This window comes from Argopecten irradians, chromosome 15 (assembly GCF_041381155.1).
Source record: "Argopecten irradians isolate NY chromosome 15, Ai_NY, whole genome shotgun sequence".
Taxonomy (NCBI): Eukaryota; Metazoa; Mollusca; class Bivalvia; order Pectinida; family Pectinidae; genus Argopecten; species Argopecten irradians.
This window is the reverse complement of record NC_091148.1, coordinates 15,627,680-15,650,634: the sequence shown is the minus strand read 5'-3', so window position 1 is coordinate 15,650,634 and position 22,955 is coordinate 15,627,680. Positions and strand designations below refer to the sequence as shown.

The 22,955-nt window shown below is 34.8% G+C and overlaps 1 protein-coding gene across 1 annotated transcript; it reads left to right on the top strand.

Moving 5' to 3' along the window:
* Positions 1-37: 37 nt before the first annotated feature.
* LOC138309756 (NADPH oxidoreductase A-like) lies at positions 38-22,491 on the top strand. Its single transcript, XM_069250968.1, has 14 exons — positions 38-84; positions 1,604-1,780; positions 2,878-3,022; positions 3,250-3,380; positions 6,718-6,862; positions 9,568-9,772; positions 14,222-14,321; positions 15,596-15,718; positions 16,678-16,814; positions 19,049-19,210; positions 19,702-19,936; positions 20,669-20,752; positions 21,153-21,277; positions 21,875-22,491. The coding sequence occupies exons 2-14, from the start codon at positions 1,636-1,638 to the stop codon at positions 22,046-22,048; spliced, it is 1,911 nt and encodes a 636-aa protein (XP_069107069.1). The 5' UTR covers positions 38-84; positions 1,604-1,635; the 3' UTR covers positions 22,049-22,491.
* The last annotated feature ends 464 nt before the right edge of the window (positions 22,492-22,955 follow it).

Sequence of the window (22,955 nt, the reverse complement as noted above, 5' to 3'; positions counted from 1 at the left end):
TTAACGTTTTGTATCCACATGGTATAACCCCGAGGTACTCCGATTTGTCAAAATGAAAGTAGAAATCTACAGTAAGATTAGTCGGTGAGTGTTACGGTCCATCAATAGGAAGTTTCTGAGATATTAATTTTTATTATATTGAAAACTATATTCAATTTTGCTGATTTTTTTTTATATTTATAAACATAAACATCATAAATTCCATGTAATCACCGTATCATGAATGACACAGTACTAGTGGCAACGGACTCTGAACTTGTACGTAACGTTAGCCTACACCCCGTACATATTGCATGATGATCATGTCCAGTGCACGTGTACATGTTACACCCTCATTATCCATGTGCATTGATGCTAGAGATTGCAATTTACATGTATATGTATTGAATCTCTGATCTACCAAAATCATCTTCATAGATATACGAAAAATATACATATATTTATGTATTTCGTAGAATAAGATTTTTATCACATGTTCTTGAAGATAAAAATACAACAAAACATTAAATGTACATTCTTTTGTATAGCATTATTTTTAACGTAAAAGAAAATTAAAAAGTGCTTCATTTGAAGCACTTGTTTGATTGCTTGTGTACATTATACATGTAGAAAAATTATCATGGAAAAATGCACATTCCTGTTGAGTGACTGGACCAGAAATCAAACACATGTCTCTGTCGTGAAAATGTATGGCTCTACCGATTGAGCCAAAGAAGCATGCACCATTAGCTGAGACCTGATTAATGAATTAATGAACCACATAAACCTGCTCCTTAATTTACATTAAAATTTAGATATTGATTGAAAATATTGATCATGTGCTAAGAGAGTTTACTTTTAATAAATTGTACATGTAAAAAGTAAAATTGGTTGCCTGCTATTTCGGTTTAACTTATAATATATAGTCACTAACCAGTAAGTTCGGAGTCACAGATTTGATGACGAACACATTAAATATTAGTCTCTCCCTGTCACGTACATTATCTGCATACATTAGTTTTAACATTTATGTTAAATACTTAATCAAGGACAAGTAACATAGCTATATCATTCTATATATTTACCAATGCAATACACATATGTATGTCTGTCTGTGGAAAATCTTTTAATCAAGTTTTGATGATTAAACAACAATGCGAATGATGGTAGTTAGAAATACTAAAAGCAGCAGGGAAGAATATGTAAACAAATTGTACGTCTCAGATTGAAATTTTAAGAAGTTTATCATTTTATGAAGAATGAAATGCTCTTTAATGAGGTATTGTGGACAAATTAACAAAACAAATATTAGAAACCAATCAAATGAATTGCTTATATGAACTTTGGAATTAGAATTAGTATTTTTGGTTATAAAAATCTAAAGGATATGTATGTAATTTTATTGCACTGGATGCCATTTGTTTCAAATTTTTTTGCATACTGGTATTCTTATAAAAATCCAGCATAAATAAAATATTAACGTTAAAATTTTAAGTGCCATAATTTTCATACTCATGAATCAAGAAAAGCTTTTGATATTATTATTGTTAACAGTCATGAAGAATACACATTTTCCTCTGAATTAAACTTTCAAATATTTTTTTTTCCTTTTTTTTTAACACAGCATAATGATGCCAAAACAGCTGCTTGTGGACAATGTTGCCATGGTTACCAGATGGAATATGGACATGGGTCCTGACATCAGTGCTGGGGATTATTGGATATGTTTTCTATGTACTACTGTCAAGCTCTGGCAGTGAATTTGAGGACAACAGTATAGATGCATTCCTCATACAGGAAGGTTAGTTCAAGGAAGGCTTACATTTTGATCATATAACTACCGGTATGTGATCAGTTGGAGTGTACTGATCGATGTCTTTGGTGAGATGTTCCAGTGAGATAACACTATAAAATGGGAAAGAGTTCCTTTATTTGAGATACAACTTGTATCATACCATGCACATTCTTCAATTAAACAAAAAACAATGACATCAATGTCATTGATACAAAGGTAAGCATAACCAGAGGTTCCAATTAACATATACCGTATTCGACCCAGTAGGTGCCCCCATGCCTGAAAGTGTCCCTTCCCCTTTTTGAAGTTTTAAGCATTGAAGTCACTATGAAAGAAATTTTGTTTGCAAACTGTGTGAATACTCACAAAAGTTTGCAAACAATTTATTTCACACCCCGATGAAATTTAAAAAATAGTGACTTTAACGCTTATAATTAATTTTCCATGCTACTTTATAAAATGAAATACGTTTACATGTACGATTCCATTTTTTTCCAAATCAATAAGCAACGTCAATGTTTCTATTGTGACGTCACGATAACGTCAGTTTCCGCGCCATTCTCGGATATTTTTTTCTCATCGTGGAATGAAAAAAAATTAATAGGCCAATCATAAAGCCAGAAACAAAGAGAAAATTAATTATTTTTTCCTATCTTGAACAAAATTTAGATTGAAAATATGAAAACCATTTGTTTCTCTATTTTGGTGATTTAAGGCTTATTTTGTGCAATAATTTGCATCTTCTTATTATTTTTTAATATTAAGCACCCTGGGCGCTTATTAGATCAATTTAGTCCGCTAAACCTTCCTATATCATAAGTCTTTTTTAAATAATATATATTAGACAAAAGCCTAATATGCACACAACTGTATGTTAAAAGATTTTTAATAATTTAATGAAAGCCACTTCTGAAGGTAAATACCAAATATGTCTATGAATGTATGGTTATTTTAAATACATTACTGTCGATATATGTAGTTTATTTGAAGTCTGCCAGACATTTTTATCATAAAGACTTCGTTATTTGATATTCTGGCTTTTCTAGGTATACATACTATAAATTTAGAGAATATATACTGCTATGAAATTGTTTTGTTTTCAGATACATCAAGTAAGAAAGAAAAGAATGTGAACTTGGGAGAAAGTTATCCTTTGTGGACATATGATACAGAAGGGAAACAAATCTTGATTTTATATGGAACAGAATATGGCTTCAGTGAGGAAGTGGCCACCAAACTATTTCATAGGTAAACTTACCGTATTGCAGGCTTATTCATAGTTAATAATAAGAATCAATATCTTATTTTAGCATTTTTAGGATCGCACTTAATCTTGGTTTTTGTCTATCAATTTCAAAATTTCATTTTTCTACAGTTAAGTCAATATTTATGCACAGCTTTATGATACAAAATTTTAATTAATTGATACATGTATTTAGAAAATCCTGATTTTCTTATTTTCATTGGATAAACAGAGTTGTTGCCCTTGTCCAGCCTGATGATGATAGTCAAATACAGCCTCGACTTGTCAACATGAAACATCATAAATTTGTGGACCTGTCCAGGGAACAGCTATGCTTTGTTGTCATTTCAACAAGTGGGGATGGTATGTACAATACTCTACCATCAATAAGTCAGTTTTTTTCTATTTCTAAACTGCCTTCGGTTTTGCTGTGACATAATGGAGGGATGGATATACATGTAGCTGCAATATTGTAGCTCGAAAGACTTTTACAGACAGATACTGGTGCTACATGTGGATTTGCATGGTGCCCATTACTGCTAGCGGAGCAAAGTAATTCTTTTATTCACTAAGGCTATTTACACATTTGTATGCATGTTATTGAATAAGTTTATTTTATCATATACATGAAAGATTTTAGTCAAAGTCAGATACATGTATTACAGATATTATTTGTGTTACGTACATATGGCAGTCTTTTCAAATTAGAAAGGTACAACAATTCTACAGATTGTGAAATTGACATCTTGTGAGCGGTAAGATAGATATTATTGATGGTTAAATTAGTTTTATGCAAAAATGATAGAAATGTGCATCTCTAAGCAGGAAATGATTGGAAACCAATAAAAAGTACAGAAAAGTGATTGACTGCAGCAGTGCTGCTCTAGTACACATAGGGACCATTTTGTACCTGGCCAGAAGCATAGTCGGTAACATAAGTACATTCGTTCTAGTGTGGATATATAGACAGTGATAGTAACACCTGGAGTATCAAGAATGGTATAGTACATGTCTGTCTGTTTTCATCTAATAACCCGGTTAGAATTTCATGTATTCTACCAATACCTCTGGTCTTCAGTAGCAAGGGTTATATCATCATAAATAGAATATCAAACATTTATCTATTATGGCCTGGGTGAGAGGGCAATATTGCCTCATAGTATTCTCCAGGGATGGATTAGTGCCCAAGCCGAAGGTGAGGCCACTATTCCATCATGAGGTTTTCAGTCAACTTTGTTGAGAGCCTACAATACAAACCCGGATATGCAGATATTGAGTCCATTGTTAGTAAACCTATCACTGTGCTAGTAATTATATAAACTACAAGGGTGAATTATAACTTTGTAAGTTTCAGTCAGTACTAGTAGCTATTAGGATCAGCCGGTCCTTGGGACCAGCAGGAAAAAATCCATAAGGGAGAACACTATTCGCATGAGACCCTTTTTATGTCATCGTAACGGAAGCATGTCAAGGGACACCTCGCAACGCTATCATCATTTCCACAACATGTTGTTACAATAAAAGTAAAACAACAGTGGCCATCCATGTGATGACTTAATTCTTGAAGAGACCACACCCATGCAGTTCTCCTCTATTTCTTGAAGTGTTATGACCCAGAATAACAGAAATGAGAAACCAGCAGCTAAATTCAAAACACAATTTAATTATATATACAATATTATACAGAGATGGTTTACAATATCTAAAGTAAATGGTGGTGGTGCAAGAGTAATACAATGATTTAAAGTGTTACTTATCTGTATGCGAATACCCTGGTATAATCTTTGATCCTTCCAGGTTTCAAATTAACAATAATCACAAATCCACGAGGAAAATGAATATCCACAGATGATTTGTAAAGTTCCAGGCAGTATGAATAAATCCACACAAAGTGTTGTAATAATCCACAGATAAAGTCACAATAGCTCTCCCAATAGAATCTAATATGGCACTGTACAATTCTTGATATGTCTCATTACAGGTCTCATTACAGTTCTCATTACAGTTCTGATTAGCTTTGGACAGTTGGAGTATATATAGCTAAACCCTAATTCAAGAATATTGGAGAACCTTCTACTTCTATAAATATTTAACTAAAAACAGTAAACAAATAAACACACAGAACTTTCTGGAAATAGATCATTCTAGATCTCTACTTATAATCAACATGTTTACAAACATATTTGTTTATACATGATAATATTCTAGAAAGTTATATAACCTAGATTAATGATATGACCTTTATAGGATGTATTGGTAATAAAGCTGTAGGAGTTATCTCCCTTATCTCATAACTACATGTATTTAGTGTCATACATATAACAGAAGGCATTTGACAAAAACCAATTGTAGAATTCCAGCACTATTGAATCACAAGCTTCGAATGAATTCTTGCTTTGATTGTTGGATAATCTTGACCATCTTTCTTTTTGGAATCAGTTCCGACTAAAACCTGACTACCACAGATGCCAGCAGGAAGAACTTGATTTACTCTCGATCCTTTCCATCTTCAATGTGTAGGTTAATTACATAATAACGACTCCTAACTTGCTCTCGTTTTTGTATATGTGTACTTTGGTAATTGGATCAAAGAGAATGGATGGTGATCTATAGTGCTCGGTACTCATATAGAACACAAGAGTTTATTTTGAAAAGAGCTTCTGACGTTGGAGAAAATATTTAGATTACCTGCTCCCATTCTCGACTTTCTAAGAACATCCATCCAAATATGTAATTGAAGAAATGAAATTAGATCACGGTGACGGGCGCATAGCATTCACACTTAATTACGTTCAATGACAATTGGTTTTTTTGTATCTGCCTATTGGAATTTTTTACAAAGTAAGCATTCATAGTTGACCTAGATTTAAAACTACACATTGAGACAATAATCCTCCAAGGAGTCTTAAAAAGGTTATTTTTTAAATGATAATATATATGCAAATTCTCTAAAACTAAGCAATTTTACAATTCATGTTGTGTATTACAATTGCACAGTAAGCTAGAGTATTAGATATTGCCCAATCTAATTAAAATCAGACTTGTAATAATTCCGCTCCACTACGATACTCTACGTTATACTCAAATGTAACGTACAGTATCATAGTGGAGCAGAATCACAAGTCTAATTTTAATCAGATTGTATATTGCACAAATATTGTAGCCGACGTTAAAAAGGTTCGGAAAAATATGGCCAATTTTTCTCTTCGCTATAAAAAGCATTTCCCATGAAATATAAATATGATTATATTTTATAAGAAGCGTCCCGATATTGGGTCATATACGAAGGACTAAAAGAGTACATGCAATTTGGTTGAACAATGCGAATCATCTCTTCTCATCTTTGTCTAGTAGCAGTCGTAAAGGATTGGATTTAAGAGAGTACATGTACAAATTGTTTATTGGTCCTCTGTGGCCTGAGGGTTAACTTTGACAAATATAGGTAGAAAATTTAGCTCAAGACTGACTTAGTCATTTTCACTGATATATTAACATACTAGATTTTTTATTTCATTGGCAAAGGTTAGATGTGGACTGATGTATTTATTACACTCTACATACATGTAGCATACAGCAGCAGTATACCGCAGCCTCCAAAAATCACACAGGTCGTACTTAAATTGCCTTGGGTGTTAATACAACATTAAACAAAATGAAACCATACCAGAGCTTACTACAATAAAAAGTCACTTTATTTCAGGCGTCCCTCCTACTGACGCACGTGGTTTCTATGACAACCTGATGTCACGTGATGAAAAGTTGTCCAACCTCAGATTTTCTGTTCTGGCTCTTGGTGACTCTAACTATCCACATTTCTGTAAGACAGGGCGTGATGTGAAGGCAAGGTAAACACCAGCTGTCAACTTTATGCTGTGAACATACTTATTTTTGTGGTAGTTTTATATTAGCGGTAGGTTTTTTTGCAGTAGTTTGATTTTAGCGGTAGTTTTATTTTAGCAGTAGTGTTATTTTAGCAGTAGTTTTATTTTGCGGTAGTGTTATTTAGCGGTAGTTTCATTTTAGCGGTAATGTTATTTAACGGTAGTGTTATTTAGCGGTAGTTTCATTTTAGCGGTAATGTTATTTAGCGGTTTTGTTATTTTAGCATTAGTTTTATTTTGCGGTAGTGTTATTTAGCGGTTGTTTCATTTTAGCGGTAGTGTTTTTTACCGGTAGTTTCATTTTAGCGGTATTGCTATTTAGCGGTTGTTTCATTTAAGCGGTAATGTTATTTAGCGGTAGTGTTATTTAGCGGTAGTTTTATTTTAGTGGTTGTGTTTTTTAGCGGTAGTGTTATTTAGCCGGTGTTATTTTAGCGGATGTAATTTTAGCGTTAGTTTTATTTTAGCGGTTGTGTTATTTTAGCAGTAGTTTTATTTTATCGGTAGTGTTATTTTAGCGGTAGTTTTACAGATGGTGGGCTATTCAAATCGCCTTTCGTCCATGGTCCGTCCATGGTCCGTCGTCCGTCCGTCCTTCCGTCCGTCCGTCCGTCCGTTAACAATTCTTGTTACCGCTATTTCTCAGAAAGTACTGAAGGGATCTTTTTCAAATTTTACACGAAGGTTCCCCTGGGGCCCTAGTTGTGCATTTTGGGACCAATCGGTCAACAAAATGGCCGACAGGCGGCCATCTTGGATTTTGATAGTTAAAGTTTGTTACCGCTATTTCTCAGAAAGTAATGAAGGGATCTTTCTCAAATTTCATATGTAAGATCCCATGGTACACTAGTTATGCATATTGCATTTTGGGACCGATAGGTCAACAAAATGGCCGACTGGCGGCCATCTTGGATTTTGATAGTTAAAGTTTGTTACCGCTAATTCTCAGAAAGTACTGAAGGGATCTTTCTTAAATTCCATATGCAAGTTCCCCTAGGGCCATAGTTTTGCATTTTGCATAAATTGGTAACTGATTAGTCAAAAAGGTGGCCGACTGGCGGCCATCTTGGATTTTGATAGTTAAAGTTTGTTACCGCTATTACTAATAAAGTGCTGAAGGGATCTTTCTTAAATTCCATATGTAGGTTCCCCTGGGGCCCTAGTTGTGCATATTGCATTTTGGGACTGATCGGTCAACAAAATGGCCGACAGGCGGCCATCTTGGATTTTGATAGTTATAATTTGTTACCGCTATTTCTCAGAAAGTACTCAAGGGATATTTCTTAAATTCCATATGTAGGTTCCCCTGGGGCCCTAGTTGTGCATATTGCATTTTGGGACTGATCGGTCAACAAAATGGCTGACAGGTGGCCACCTTGGATTTTGATAGTTAAAATTTGTTACCGCTATTTCTCAGAAAGTACTCAAGGGATATTTCTCAAATTTCATATGTAAGTTCCCCTGGGGCCCTGGTTGTGCTTATTCAGTGAACAAGATGGACACCTGGCAGCCATCTTTGATTTTGATAGTTAGAGTTTGTTACCGCTATTTCTCAGAAAGTACTGAAGGGATCTGTCTCAAATTTCATATGTAGGTTCCCTTAGGTCCCTAGTTTTGCAATTTGCATAAATTGGTAATTGATTAGTCAACAAGATGACTGATCGGCCGCCATCTTGGATTTTTATAGTTATCGCTATTTGTCAGAAATTACTGAAGGGATATCTCTCAAATTCCATGTGTAGGTTCCCCTTGGGCCCTAGTTGAGCATAATACCTTTGGGACTGATCGGGCAACAAGATGACCAACCGGCCGCTATCTTGGATTTCACCGCTGTTTCTCAGAAAGTAATGAAGCGATATGTCTTAAATTTCGTATGTATGTAGTATGTTTGAAAAAGTTTGAAAAGCAGGGAAAAGATCCCTCTTTCCATTGTCAGACATAGATCATTCTTTGATGGGCGCCAAGATCCCTCTGGGATCTCTTGTTATTTTAGCAGTAGCTTTATTTTAGCGGTAGATTAATTTTGGTGGTCGTTTTATTTTAGCGCTTTGTATGTACAGCGTTTAATTTTGGGAAAGAATACATTTTTGTATTTCTGTTATAGATCTACCGAATTGCTCTGATTTATATTCGCGCTAAATCATTATTTATAATTTTTCGCATTTGTGCTAAAATTTGACTGCGCTTACATAGGTTTGTTTATATTATTCTCTTCAAATCATGACTTTTAAAGAATTAAAAGAAAAGAGAGAGACAGGTGAAATATGAAATCACATGTATATAAAAACACCATAAAAATTCATCACAAAATCTTTGCTTTTGATTGCTGATGTTGATATAGTCGTATCGTATCAAAGTTAAAGTCCTTTTTAAAGTTCAGAAATTTTTGAAAACCTGAAGCAAGGATTTGTTTTTACCATAATGCATTTTATGCCGCAGTATTTCATGTTCCAGTTTTAGAGTCTCTGATTATCAATACATTTCTATATAAATAGATGAACTTCCTATAAAGTCATAGAAGTACAGAACTCTTTATATTGCATATCGCAGGAACTTGACACGAATTGTCAACCAATGAATTATAAATGGTTAATAATTCTTGCCTAGTATCTGTTGCACATGCAAATTTATATTTGTTATAATGCTAAAGTAATAATTATTGTCGTAAGACTGTTACAGCTCTGTGGGAAGTCAGTGATAGAGTCGAGGGACATTGATATGGAGGACTGGACCATTATCGATAGTTGGATGGACGATATCATAAGTTACATACAATCCTGTGATCTTCGTGTTGATATGGATTATTTACATATTGTAGCGGATGGGGCAGATGACGGTTATGACAGACACCGACCGTTCATGGCTACTTTGAAGGTGGGTACTGCTGTGTCGGACATAAATCCTGACCGGATTCAACTCAAACACTACTAACTCAATACTGAACGCTCGCGTGCAAGTGTTCCACAAACAGCGTTATACATATACAGTACTGTACATGGCCGATAACTCTAATTGACTTATAGCAAGCAGGTTTCACTACACTATACGTACTACGGTACGTATTCGCCGTAATTAGCGCTCTAGGTACTGACATTTGTAACAAGGGGTGGGGGGGGGGGGGCGCTCGCTTATTATGCACCAAAATGTCAGTTGTGGACGTAAAAAGTCAGACATATTTTAAATCTTTCTGTACTAATGGTACACATATTTTTTACAGTAAACATGCATATGCCTTTTATCCTGTGAGACGCATTAGTATTTCGTGGTTCCAATGTAACAATTTGCAATTTCATGTAATATGGAATACAGTGATGAAGTTAGATGCATCACATGTTTTAATACATTGTTAATTTCATAAGAACGGGGCCTTTATACAACTCTTCTCCAGATAATGGGATGGGCGCTTAAAGGGGGAGGGGCGCTAATTACGGCGTATACGGTATCTCAGGTTCCATATCGCGCAAACTTTAGGCTCTGTTTTCGAACCTACTTTAAAACAACGCATTTTTAGCGTGCGATTACATTTCGCGTTTTTCACGGGCTTTGAGAAATCCCGATAATTTATTGCAGTGAAATTTCAATTTTTGTTTGATTGTTTGATTAATTAACATCCTATCAACATCCAGGGTCATGTAAGGACGATCCCTATGCATGTTATGAATGCGTTGTGTAGCGTGTGCGTAGCGTGGGGTGGTGATTGTGGAGACTGTGGTATATTCGTGACATGAAAATGTTTCAAATGTACAGGTTAAGTAAAATAAAAGTAGTCTCGATCGCGGAATTAAATCGTCGTACGCGAAATAAGGCTGCCGCGAAAATAAGTTACTCTAATCTTTATGATTTTAGACTTTGGAAGGGGTTTTGATGTATTGCCGGTTGCTTTGGCGTGATGCAATAATCATAAAATTTTATTTTAGTTTTATGTATCTGAAAATAATTTGTTGTATCGCACCTGGGACAAAAAGTCCCAAAATGATTGGTGGAGAGCCGTCACGTGGTGATTCCCTAACACTTTATAGGGGGTCAGTGAATTTCATTATGGTGCAATATGTCGGCTCTCGCCCTCTCTTCAAAATTTGAACACATTCTCTTTAACTAAATATACGATATCATTACCGTAAAAACTATTTATTACTTGTTGATGATCAAGGACATTGCGCTTTAAATGTTGGATGGATATTTGTTTCACTTTTGTTTGTGATGCTTTGAATATACAGCCACTCTGATGTCATATTACTGTGCACTAGGAATGTCGAAAATATTTGATTTCAGATTTTTGACAAAACAAATAGGAAACAAAGAAATAATGAAACAAATCAATAGTCCTCGATGCGATTAATTCGTCATATAGTCTATGTCCTCACCCCCTATAAATCTTACTGACCCTCTATGCCTTTATAGGGGGTCATTGACTAACTATATTACTAATAATATATCCCCGATAGTCAATCACTGACCCTTTACAATCTACAAATGTAGATCAAGTAATTAATTGTTACTGACCCCTATGATACCACAAATGGTCAGCTAGGGCAAAACTTCTTACTGACCTTGGAAGGTTTTATATGGGTTAGGTATTGAGTATGCAACAAATGTTTCGCACTAAGGAAAATTTGTTGTATTAATAATATCAATCATTTTATTTCCAAAAAATTGTAAATTTGAATATGTAGTCAACAGCCATATCGGCGGACAATGCAAATAAGATACCGTTAAGATCCAAATGCTTCCTGTATTTCTTCTTATTTACGCAGATATCAGGACCACGGAGAAACAATATTTTTTTATAATTAGATCATGAATTAAAGTATTAATTTAATTAAATAAATAATAGTTAATAGCGATTCCCTCTACACTTTATGTAGACGTGCGAGAGTTTGTTTAATGTTTCACACCTGTATGCCATGTTTGTATATATATTTAAAATGATAAGCCAGGTGGTTAAAGTAATAAAGAACGAACTTAAAATGGACGCACTCGTAAAACGACCAGAGTTACTCTAAATTCAGCTGTATCTGATCTGATTACCATGGGGACCTCTATAGCCTCAGTTTGTGTTCAGTCCACCGAAACTATACGTGTCATTATCATTCAAAACGACATAGAAGTTCTCTTAAAGGTGACACAGTCATCGAAATAAATACATATTCGGACCTATTTAGCGAGGAATAGATTAATATAATCACGGTGGGAAAACCGCTTGACTTGTCACGCATGACTCTCACTGCGTCCTCGAGTTTAAACTAGTCAAGGGAGCAACTATGATAGAAATGAGTATTTCACACTGTTAAACTTATTGAAACTGCGAGGTAAGGAATACCCTGGGGGATATTATGATGTATTTAGTTGAAGGGTGTGTGTTTTAATTTCGAAGTGTCAGACGATGACCGCAGTATTGTGCATTCAACCGATAATTCTTGGCCAGTGTTGTGAAATGGAAGTTTCATATTTTTGCTCATAATTTACCGAAGATCTTAACGTTTGAAACATTTTAGAATGCAAATAAAAATAGCTTCATCATCACAAGTTCAAAATAAGTATTGGTATATTTAAGTGCTTACCGTCAGCATTCTAGTTCACCAATGGAATTTTAACAATGTACATGCATTGAGCTGAAGTTAGGTTCTCTCCTAATAATAATCAACATATATGTTTTTCTTTGGGATTCTTATTATTTACATGCTATAATTTGATAACTTTTCCATTATGCACAAGAATCATGTGAAATGGAAATAGAATTTATCCAAATATATCGGTGCCTAATTTCTCGCTAAAATTTCAATACATGGTTTTCAGACTAGCTGGTTTTACAATAAAAGATGCAAACATCTGGATTTGCGTTGGAAATATCATTAATTTTCATGTATGGAGAAACGACTTGCAGTCGCGTGTTTTTCGAACTGATTTCAAAATGGCGCGATATCATAGTTGTAAAATTGCAATAAAATATCAAGGTATGAGTGAAAAATACTCTTTCATACGTGAATATGAAGGATAAGGATACTCTACTCTCGGAATCAAAACATGTTGTAAAACCCTCGGAAGTTGGCTTTTACAACATTTTGTGAGCCTCGGGTAGAATGGCCATTTCCTTCATATTCACATGTGAAAGAATCTTATTATATAAACCTAGTCTGTCATCTGGTCTAATTGTTGATTTATATAACTGCCTTCATCTGTATAACTGAATGTATTTATAACAATTATTTATTTTAAGATAGAAATAGTCAGACCCTTAACCAAGTTCCTTTTTAGTGAGGAAGACAATTAGAAATTACAATGCCCTGATATTATTAAGAGTCCTGATGTTCTTCCGTATTATTTGAATTTTCGTGATTCTTCTAACATTTTGTGGATGCATAGAACTGAAGGAATATTTATATTTGTGCTGTAAATGATCACATAGTTAGAATTTGATGAATAAATAATATACTACCAAATTACAACTAATTTGAAATCCTTTAAAGGGACAATTCGGTCTAAGAGTACATTAAAACTTGCACTTATTTCGGAAACAAACCAGTTCTAATGGAAATTAGAATAGTTGGTTTAACTGTGATATGTCAGAAAAGCCCACTTTAGGCAAATGTATGTGAAATGTTCAATCGTCATATTACACATAGCCTTGTATGCTGAACCCTGACCCTTGCCTGTGTAGTAAAGAATTTTTTGTCAAGAACTACTAAAAACGCTTTTACAGTTGTGTTAATATTATTAGATGCATGTTCTTGTCTAAAAATAATTTCATCAACTCATCAGTGGTTATGTATTGCATTCGTTTAACGTGCGTCACTTTGACTCAGGTAAGGGTACAGCGTACATGTTGTACCTGCTTAATCTTATTGATCAACGATGTGGAATTTCAATGGTATTAATCAAAATACTTAACAATGTTGTGGAATTTGTCACTATTTCTTGTCATATGTTTCATAAGGAATGTTAAACAATACATATATGTTATATTTTGCTTCATGGTTACGTAACGAATTAGCCTCGCTGAATTGTCCCTTTAAGAGTAACTGGCGAAATGTAGTATCAAGATGATGTGTTCTGAAATTTAATTTAGAGTAAGCAATGACCGTTTTATATATGATTACACATCTAATTTGATATGTATCCACTATACAATGTAGGGCATACACATATACCTGTCCTGTAAAACTGTGTAGGGTTAACATGACCCCGACAGACTTACAATATGACCGTTATATTCGGCATTTATGTTATTAGATAGATTAGTTATAATTTGGTTTAGTATTTATTTATTAAGTTCTAAATATACGATAACTTTTACTCTTTATTATTGAGAACATTGTTGTGTAGGTAAAGAACCTGATGACAGCTCCCCCACGATCCCTGGATGACAAAGAGGTCATCCATTGTGAGTTTGATATCACAGGTAGTGAGCTCTCCTGGACCTCAGGTGAGTAGATAGCTGCTCTGGACTGATCAGCGGGGACTATTTTGGCTTTAAAATAGATTGGTCATTTTCAAGGGCCATTAACAAAGAAATGTAAACATTTTCATTTTTTAGTGACCGATGGCCAAATAGCCTTCTCCAAAATCATCCCTGAAAAGTAAATCTAAATACATTCATTATCTGTGTAGTTTTCAGTTAAGATTTTGTATGATAAAGGATATTAATATACCTCTACTTTATTTACGCTATATAAAAGTTACGTGGTTAAATTGACCAGCTCCCTACTATTTTCCCAAAACCCTCGCTCAGCTGTGTGTTATTCTGTCGAACTAACACACCCCTGGAGGCTACCACACACCCAGACTCGGCTATTTCCGTTAAACCAATTAGATTCGAGGTGGACCGGACTTGTTTCCGATCATGCCGTCATGATCAGTTGCTAGGCGACGTAGCAATTGGGCGAAGTTAGTTTTCGATCACGCCATCTAACGTCTACCAGCGACGTTAATATCGATCGGAATCTCATAAACGTCCCTGAATTTATATAAATTAAGTAGTATGCCTAATGGTATAAAATGTTGAAATATTGAGAAATTATAGCGGAATCAAATTATAAATTGGTTTGATTGGAAGCAAATCAAAGCGGACATGGAATCACAATTTTCATCTCGGAATAATTTGAATGTTTGAAGCTAAGATTATGTAGATCTATTACAATCTAAAATTTTCTCAATCTCTAATGTCTATGGTCGTACGCGACAAGAATATAGCATACGAGAGAAATATATTTTTAGTTTTATCATAGCTTTTGTATGTATCGGTATATTAAAACAGTTAAAAAAATATGGTTGAGTGATACAGCAAGTTTCTGGTGTCCCTCTTACTTGTCTATTTCACTCGACTCCGCCTGGGGAAAAAGACAAGTCGCGGAAAACCAGTAACTTGCTATATCCAAAAAATGGTTATCGAGCGAAATAAGATGAAACCTAGCTTCAGTATGGTTTTTCTGGGTTCCGTGAACTCGGTTTTTTCACAACACTGTTCAACAAAAAATCTTTAAAATGACACACTTATCGGCGAGATGATATAGAATGATGGACTTTCGATCCAAATTACAGCCATTTTATGACTTTGATTGGTACCTTTGCACTAGAATCTCCTCGGCAATCGGAACACCTCGCCCAATTCTGCGAACATTAGATTCCTCGAATGTAACGGTCGTACATGTTTTACATCGGAAAAGTTCCAATTGTACCCATGAAATTAAATACTTTCAGGTGATGCTCTGGGGATATACCCGGAAAATAACCCTGATCATGTGACAGCTGTGTTGAATACCCTGAACTGGTCCGACTCGGAGATGTTTTCTGTGCCACATTGGGCGTACCAGCCACATAGCGGTATATATATATTCCCTAATCTTCAAAGCATTAAATCGTTAAAATTGATCACGTGACCTTATGGTGTGTCGTGTTAGATATTTATAATTGTGTTTTGGCGTGGTAACTTTTTGAAATAAAATCTCTTAATAACTCATTCCTTTGACATCAATAAAAAAAGTTTGGTAAACTTATCGATGATTTATCCTCGATATTTTCTTCCATGTGTATTGATTATTTGAAAGTGCTGATTGTCCTTCCCTCTATATTGAATGCTATAAATGTACTTATTTAGCGCAAATATTTGTGCAAATGCGAAATTCATTAGCGTGGATCTAAATTAGCCCAATTTGTTGGTTCAATACTGCATGTACCTTTTTAGCAAAATTCAACACTGTACATGAATTATACAAATTATACTACATGTATGTATACGATGTCAAGTCATTGTGTGTGGTACACTTTTCGTTGTAAAAAGAGCATTAGTTTTGTGCATTAAAAGTTGTGGATGGCGCGACATACCCTAGCTCTTCGGAAATCGTTTACATTTTCTTCCAAACTGTAAACTGATCTATGAAAATTTGCATTCAGTTATGTAAATCTGTTTGAGTAAGAATTTCGTCAAATTGTTTGTTGAACTGCACATAGACCCTAGATGGCTCCAGTAGTTCTATGCACACTGTATTACTTTGTAGTAGTTTCATTTCTGTAAGTGAAGTGTTAATCGCTCAGAGTTTGTAACAACATAATCTGTATTTACATATTGCAGAGTTATATACCCTTAAGGGTAGGTATTGGTTGTGATGTCATGTGTTTGCGAGCGTAACGTTATACTTTTTGGAGAAAAAGACGTGAATTGCGCTCACAAAATAATCAGTACCTATTCGAAAGGGAGCTTACTATATGAGATGTAAAAACGGAATAGGTCACAAATTAGTTTATGGAATTTTACCTTTTACGTTGTCATTTGTATTCCCCAGGAACAGCTAATTTACGGACCCTGCTGGAAAAATACTATGATATAAAATCGGTGAAGCCAGACCTCCTACAGTCCTTAATGGGGACGGTTGTAAGCACTGATCAGAGAGAGCGTTTGTCATGGTTACTGCAGGAAGGGGTAGGTGGTATTGTTGTGTCATGGCGGATGCTGATACTGCACATTATTCAATAACACGTGTGGTTTGTTGTGTCATGACTGATAATGATACTGCAAATTATTCCATAACCACCTGTGGTTTGTTGTGTTATGACTGATATTGAAACATAACCACCGACATCAAAGTTATACAGTCTGTTTAAGCAAAAATAATTGTGTTCTTCCCATATGACATTATTTATATACATATTTTATTGGTAAATATATTTTATCGCTTTTTTCGACAGACCTTTTACGTTAAAGTATGATTGCGTAAATGACATTCTCTGTATGTCGTTAGTGTACGCGGGCGAATTCGCTCAAGTGTAACTCGTCGCTCGCAAAGCGATTTAGTGCCAACTCATCTGTTGAGTACTGTAGCAATTATTACGGTGATTCATCGCTACACTGACCTGTTCAAAATCGAATTTAAAAATGTCAAAAATAAATATGTTTACAGTTACCTTTCGTATCAAAAGATTCTTTGAATTATCTAATTGAAGGGCTGGAACTGTTACAGTCAAACATCTGTGAGTTACGGTGGCTGATTTATGCCATTTCGTCTTTTCGTCTTTTCGCCCCGAAAAGACGAACATTAACAAATATAATTTTCGTCTTTTCGCGGCGAAAAATCAAACACGAAGAGACGAAAGTGAGGCACGCTAATTAGCGCCTTTAATTTTCGTCTTTTCGCCTTCAAAAATCTCATCGAAAAGACGAAAATTAACCAACCTTAATTTTCGTCTTTTCGCCTTTTCGCCCCGAAAAATTAAAAATTACAGATATACTTTGTCATCTTTCATATACGACGGAGGTTATAATGTTATTTCTAATGTACAATCATGATAAAGACCATGTCATGTATGTAGTCAAAATGTCTTTTCAAATAATACACAGTACATTGTACCTACTGATTGACTGTTATAATTAACTGTATTTGAGTAATTTCTTGGTGCAAGTCCTTCCCTTTAACTCAAAGTCTTCACGAATTGTCTTTAAATTATTATGATAACAAGTTGATCCGTGGTTCAAACGCCTTCAATTATTACCCGTCGACAACTTTTTTTTCAAGTTATGTAGGGGAGGCAACTCCTGTAAGTGCTATGTTTAGCACCTTAAGTTCATTATGTGCCTAACATATACACGGCAATGTTTTGATAAGCATACTAAATAGGGCGATTAGAACACAAAAAATAAGATATTAATTAATCTGAAAAAAAATGTATCGATCAAGCTAAAAGATTTGCGGAATGATGAATCTGTTAGTGGCACGAGGCACATGCCACGTGTGAGAAATCTACGTAACTGCTGTAAACATACATGTTGATTTCCGTTTTAAAACTTCTAGTCTTAGTTATTGATGAAGAACCTTGTAATACTATCAATTTAATACATTGATTGTTATCATAAACTACTTTGATGCTTCCATATTGAACAATTAAGTCAATATAAGATAAAAAGGTTTCAAAATGACTTCCACACCGGACCGGAAGACGAAAAGACGAAAATTAAGGTTTGTTAAACTTCGTCTTTTCGGAGCGAAAAGACGAAAATTAAGGTTTGTTTATTTTCGTCTTTTGGGGCGAAAGACGAAAAGACGAAAATTAAGGTTTGGGGGCGAAAAGACGAAAAGACGAGATTTTTGATGGCGAAAAGACGAGAATCAAAGTCGCTAATTAGCGTGTATCACTTTCGTCTTTTCGTGTTTGACTTTTCGTCTTTTTCGTTTTTTCGCCGCGAAAAAAGACGAAAAGACGAAATTTAAGGTTTCTTAATTCTCGTCTTTTCGGTGCGAAAAGACGAAAAGGCGAAATTGCACAAATCAGCCACCGTAGTGATTCGAACTTCAATGAATCAATTTTCTCGCTGTATCAAACGTTTTACACGGTTGTTACTATATAACACTACGAACGAACAACCCATGAATTTATTTCCATGAATAATTCGAAGTCTCACTGCGTCTGCTTGTCCCTTGACACATCGGCTGTAATTATGATTTACAGTGAACCCTTGATTATCCGGACGTTTATAATCCGAAAAACTCACAATCCGGACAAAATTTGCAGGAGCGGATTTTATTAATGACTACGTCACTGAAATTTGGTAGTCCGGAAAATTCGCAATCAGGATACTTTGAACTTGTAACGCACGTGTCCGAATTATCGATAACCCACGACACTATAACATGATTTTAATTCCTAATGTCGACTTTTCAGACTGGAAAGTCCAATCGTCCATTACAACAATACATATCCGCACGAGAGGTACGCGATGTCCTTGAGGAGTTCACGTCTGGGACATTGTTACCACGGCAACTTCTGTCTTGTCTGAAACCACTCCAACCAAGATATTATTCCATATCGTCTTCTCCGTTAAAGGTACGTATAGTCTGCTAATTAACTGTAAAACAAACAGCAAAGGACAAAACCTTAAAGGCCCACTACCTTTCCGAAACGGTTTTTAATTTTCAAAAATTGGAATGCAAAACGAGATTGATATTTTGTAGAGTCGCAAAAGTTTTTAGCTTACTGTTAAAGCTAGACCTGTCATCATCCTCTGCGCAGTTGAAATAATGGAAATTAAATATTAATATTCATAACGCGGGTCATATTGTGTTTCCCGCCTTCGTCCTAATTACCGAGCATTAGTTGACTATCGTTGCGCCAGACGGTATAATAAAGCACCACAAATATATTAACTTCCAATACAACTATAAAGTATTTTACCAGTGAAGCAGCGAAGCAGGAAATTTAATCCCGCTAATTGTCGTACATAAAAACGCAAAATTAAGACGCTAGACTACAAAAAACTGATTTACAGTATATATATGAAAATATTACAAATAATTACTATTCGTATTTCTGTCCAGGATCCAACTAGTGTTTGTGTATGTGTGGCAGTCATACGGTATGAAATGTTGTCATTAAGTCGTCAGGGCGTTACCACTACCTACCTTAAAGATCGCGTCACGCTTGGCCAGTCATGCCCGGTGTTTATAAGCCGTAACCAGGACTTTCGTCTCCCTAGCAACCCAGCCACGCCTGTGATTTTGATTGGACCAGGCACAGGAATAGCTCCTTTTAGGGCCTTTATACAGGAAAGAGGTAAATTACTCCATGAGGATTAAGTTAATAGCAAATAATTCAATTTTGCTTGTTACGAGCATTTTCATTGGCTTAAAAATTTACTTTATCAGCCCATAAAGGAAAAAATGGCGTCGCCGATTGTGACGTTGCTTCTGATTGGCTGAGATGACGGCGTAATGATTTCATAGACAAAAGAGTCCCAGAATGAATTTTGAGTATTGAAGAGATCATCTTTAGTAATTTGAATTATAAGGATTAATTTGAATAGATTTTTTATGTTATGGAGATATAACACAAAAATCTGAGTGTACTCTCATCATAAACCGCTTCGCGGTTTATTTAGAGTACACTCAGATTTTTGTGTTATATCTCCATAACATAAAAAATCTATTCAAGTTAATCCTTAAATATAAATGATATACCAACTATCACAAAACTATCTTATTCGCAGTCATTTAAGGGTAGGATTTTGTTAATTACAAACATACGATTTATAAATACCCTCATTTCCCAGACGATTTGCACCTTATTAACTTTTCTTTTAATCACCATACAGTGACAATTTGATAGCTCTCTACAGTTTTGTGTATTCTACGTTTTTTTGTTGTCATTTTAGTTTTTTTGCGCAAAAATACATTTTGTTTGTAAAATGTTTCCTATTTACATTTTACACATGGAGGTGTGTCAAATACCAAATTAGCTGACAAAGGACCAGTCACCATATCTAATGATTAACATTTGTTATTGCAGGGCTGAGTTCTGACGGCGGAAAAATGTATTTATATTATGGCTGCAGGCACAAGATGAACGATTATCTGTACAAAGACGAGTTAGGTAGGATGTTAATCCTACTGGTTTTTTTTAAATTTATCATATAATAATAAATGATGATGTAAACCTTTATAGGCAAATGTTTGAGTGGAAAATAAATATTTTACAGCAACCAATATAATGGCTACATAAACAATATACAGAAATTAAATTAACACAATGGTATTTTGGTGCAGATGTACTCGCGCAAAAAGTGCTGAAATGCGATTACCTTATTTTTCTCTGTAGATAAGAACGCGAAAATTATTCGCCGCAAAATTGTTTAAAATACAGGTACTGGAACTTCAGAAGTCTTGATCGCGATGTAAAATCTCTGCGAAAACGCACTTAGATATAAAAACGCGAAATGTGGTTATCACTTAACATAACCGCTAAATACATCTGAATCATTATATACTTTCAGAGCAATATAGCAGGGAAGGCATGCTTTGTCTACGAGTAGCGTTTTCTCGGGACCAAGCTAGGAAAGTCTATGTTCAGGACCTCCTTCAGGAAGATAGATCTCTGATCCGGCAGCTCCTTATAAATGTAGGATATTATTACTTGATAATGTTTATATATTGAAAACGTGAAATTCAAAAAAAAATTCGATCACAATTTATTGTCTTACGTAAAATATGCTATATCATTTTCATATAGGGTTTGGTTGAACTTCTTGGTTACTTCTGTTTTGTTTGGTTTTGTTGTTGTTGTTTTATCATTCCACCATCTTCAGATAATGAGCAATTCAAAACGCCTTTTATCCATGGTCCATCGTTCGTCCGTCCTTCCATCCATCTGCTAACAATCCATGTTACTGTGGGATCCATGTGGGCCCTAGGATCTTCTTGGTCATGAGTTCTGCATATCTACATATTTCAAAAACAAATCGAATAATATTATGGCAAAAAGAGACAGTATTAAATTTGCTAATTAATTGACTGTTTTTTCTAAGGACCTGAATGTGAGCAAACTTAATGTGATGTTTTCTATAATAGAATGTATTCTATATATGAAAAGAAGAGGAAAGATCCCATCAGATAGAGATCATTCTTTGGTGGATACCAAGATCTTTCTGAGATCTCGTCTTCTTCTATACTTTTATGATGAACGAATGCATTTATTATAAACGTTGTTTTTACACAGGAAAGCGGACATATATATGTATGTGGAGATGCTAGATATATGGCTAAAGATGTTCATCAAACCTTGACGGATATTCTACAATCATGTTCCCAATCGAGTGAAAATGTCGCGACAGACTATCTGAAGAAACTCGAGTTTGAAAAACGTTATCAAAGAGACGTATGGGTTACATAACATTAGGCAGCCTTATTTAAATATAAAATGATAAGGCTAAGTGTATTTTCATTATTATAATGTCCTTATAGATAAGTTCTTGTGTGTCTGTGATGAAAACGTCATTATAGTCACTTCAATTCATTTTAATCCGTCAGCATTGACGGTCACTCCGTCAGCACTGACGAAGTGAAACATAGAGTAGTAACTGTGATGGAACAAAATGGTCACCATTCTTTACACCTTAAGTGTTTATACAATGTATGTTATCTAAGTGTAATGACCGTGGTATTGTAAGTAACATTTCGAAAGGAATGGTTTTATTAACTCATCTGGTCCAAAGGACCAAGCTGAGCTTATGCCATACCATGGTGTTCATCGTCTGTCGTCCGTCTGTGAACACTTCATTTCGACTCTGTATCTGGAGAACAAGAATAAACCAGAATATTATGAATAAACTTGTACTGATTCGTTGAGTTATTATTTTAAATACTTCACTAATCATTTATTCTACATAACTTTATGTTTTATGCATCCTCAGTATTCCAGTGGTTACTATCACTGTCGTTATACTTAATACTGGACTGCATGTATATCATGGACAAACGGAATGCTCTGTGCAAGTAGGTCCTAATGCAATTTGGTCTTTTGACGTGGACCCAAAATCATTCATAGTCCTGGGAAACTGTAAATGGAAACAAAAAGTACTTTTAGATTAAACAATTATGGAAAATAAACACAAGAACATAATTTGTATTCATTACTATGGTGTATACGTCTTTCATATATTGATAGGAATGATAGTGAAGTTGTAACCAAGGGTTACAAAATGCTGTATAAACCAAGGACCGTTTTGTGATCCCGAGGGCAGATACTTTCAATATTACAATTATAATATATAGCTATTTTTAAAAAGTGAAAAAAACAA

Bases quoted from the DNA above. Each gene is read 5' to 3' on its own strand.
- LOC138309756 (XM_069250968.1), top strand. From the start codon at position 1,636: ATGTTGCCATGGTTACCAGATGGAATATGGACATGGGTCCTGACATCA. The intron at 3,381-6,717 runs GTATGTACAATA...ACTTTATTTCAG, and splicing joins CATTTCAACAAGTGGGGATG to GCGTCCCTCCTACTGACGCA. The intron at 15,719-16,677 runs GTATATATATAT...TGTATTCCCCAG, and splicing joins GGCGTACCAGCCACATAGCG to GAACAGCTAATTTACGGACC.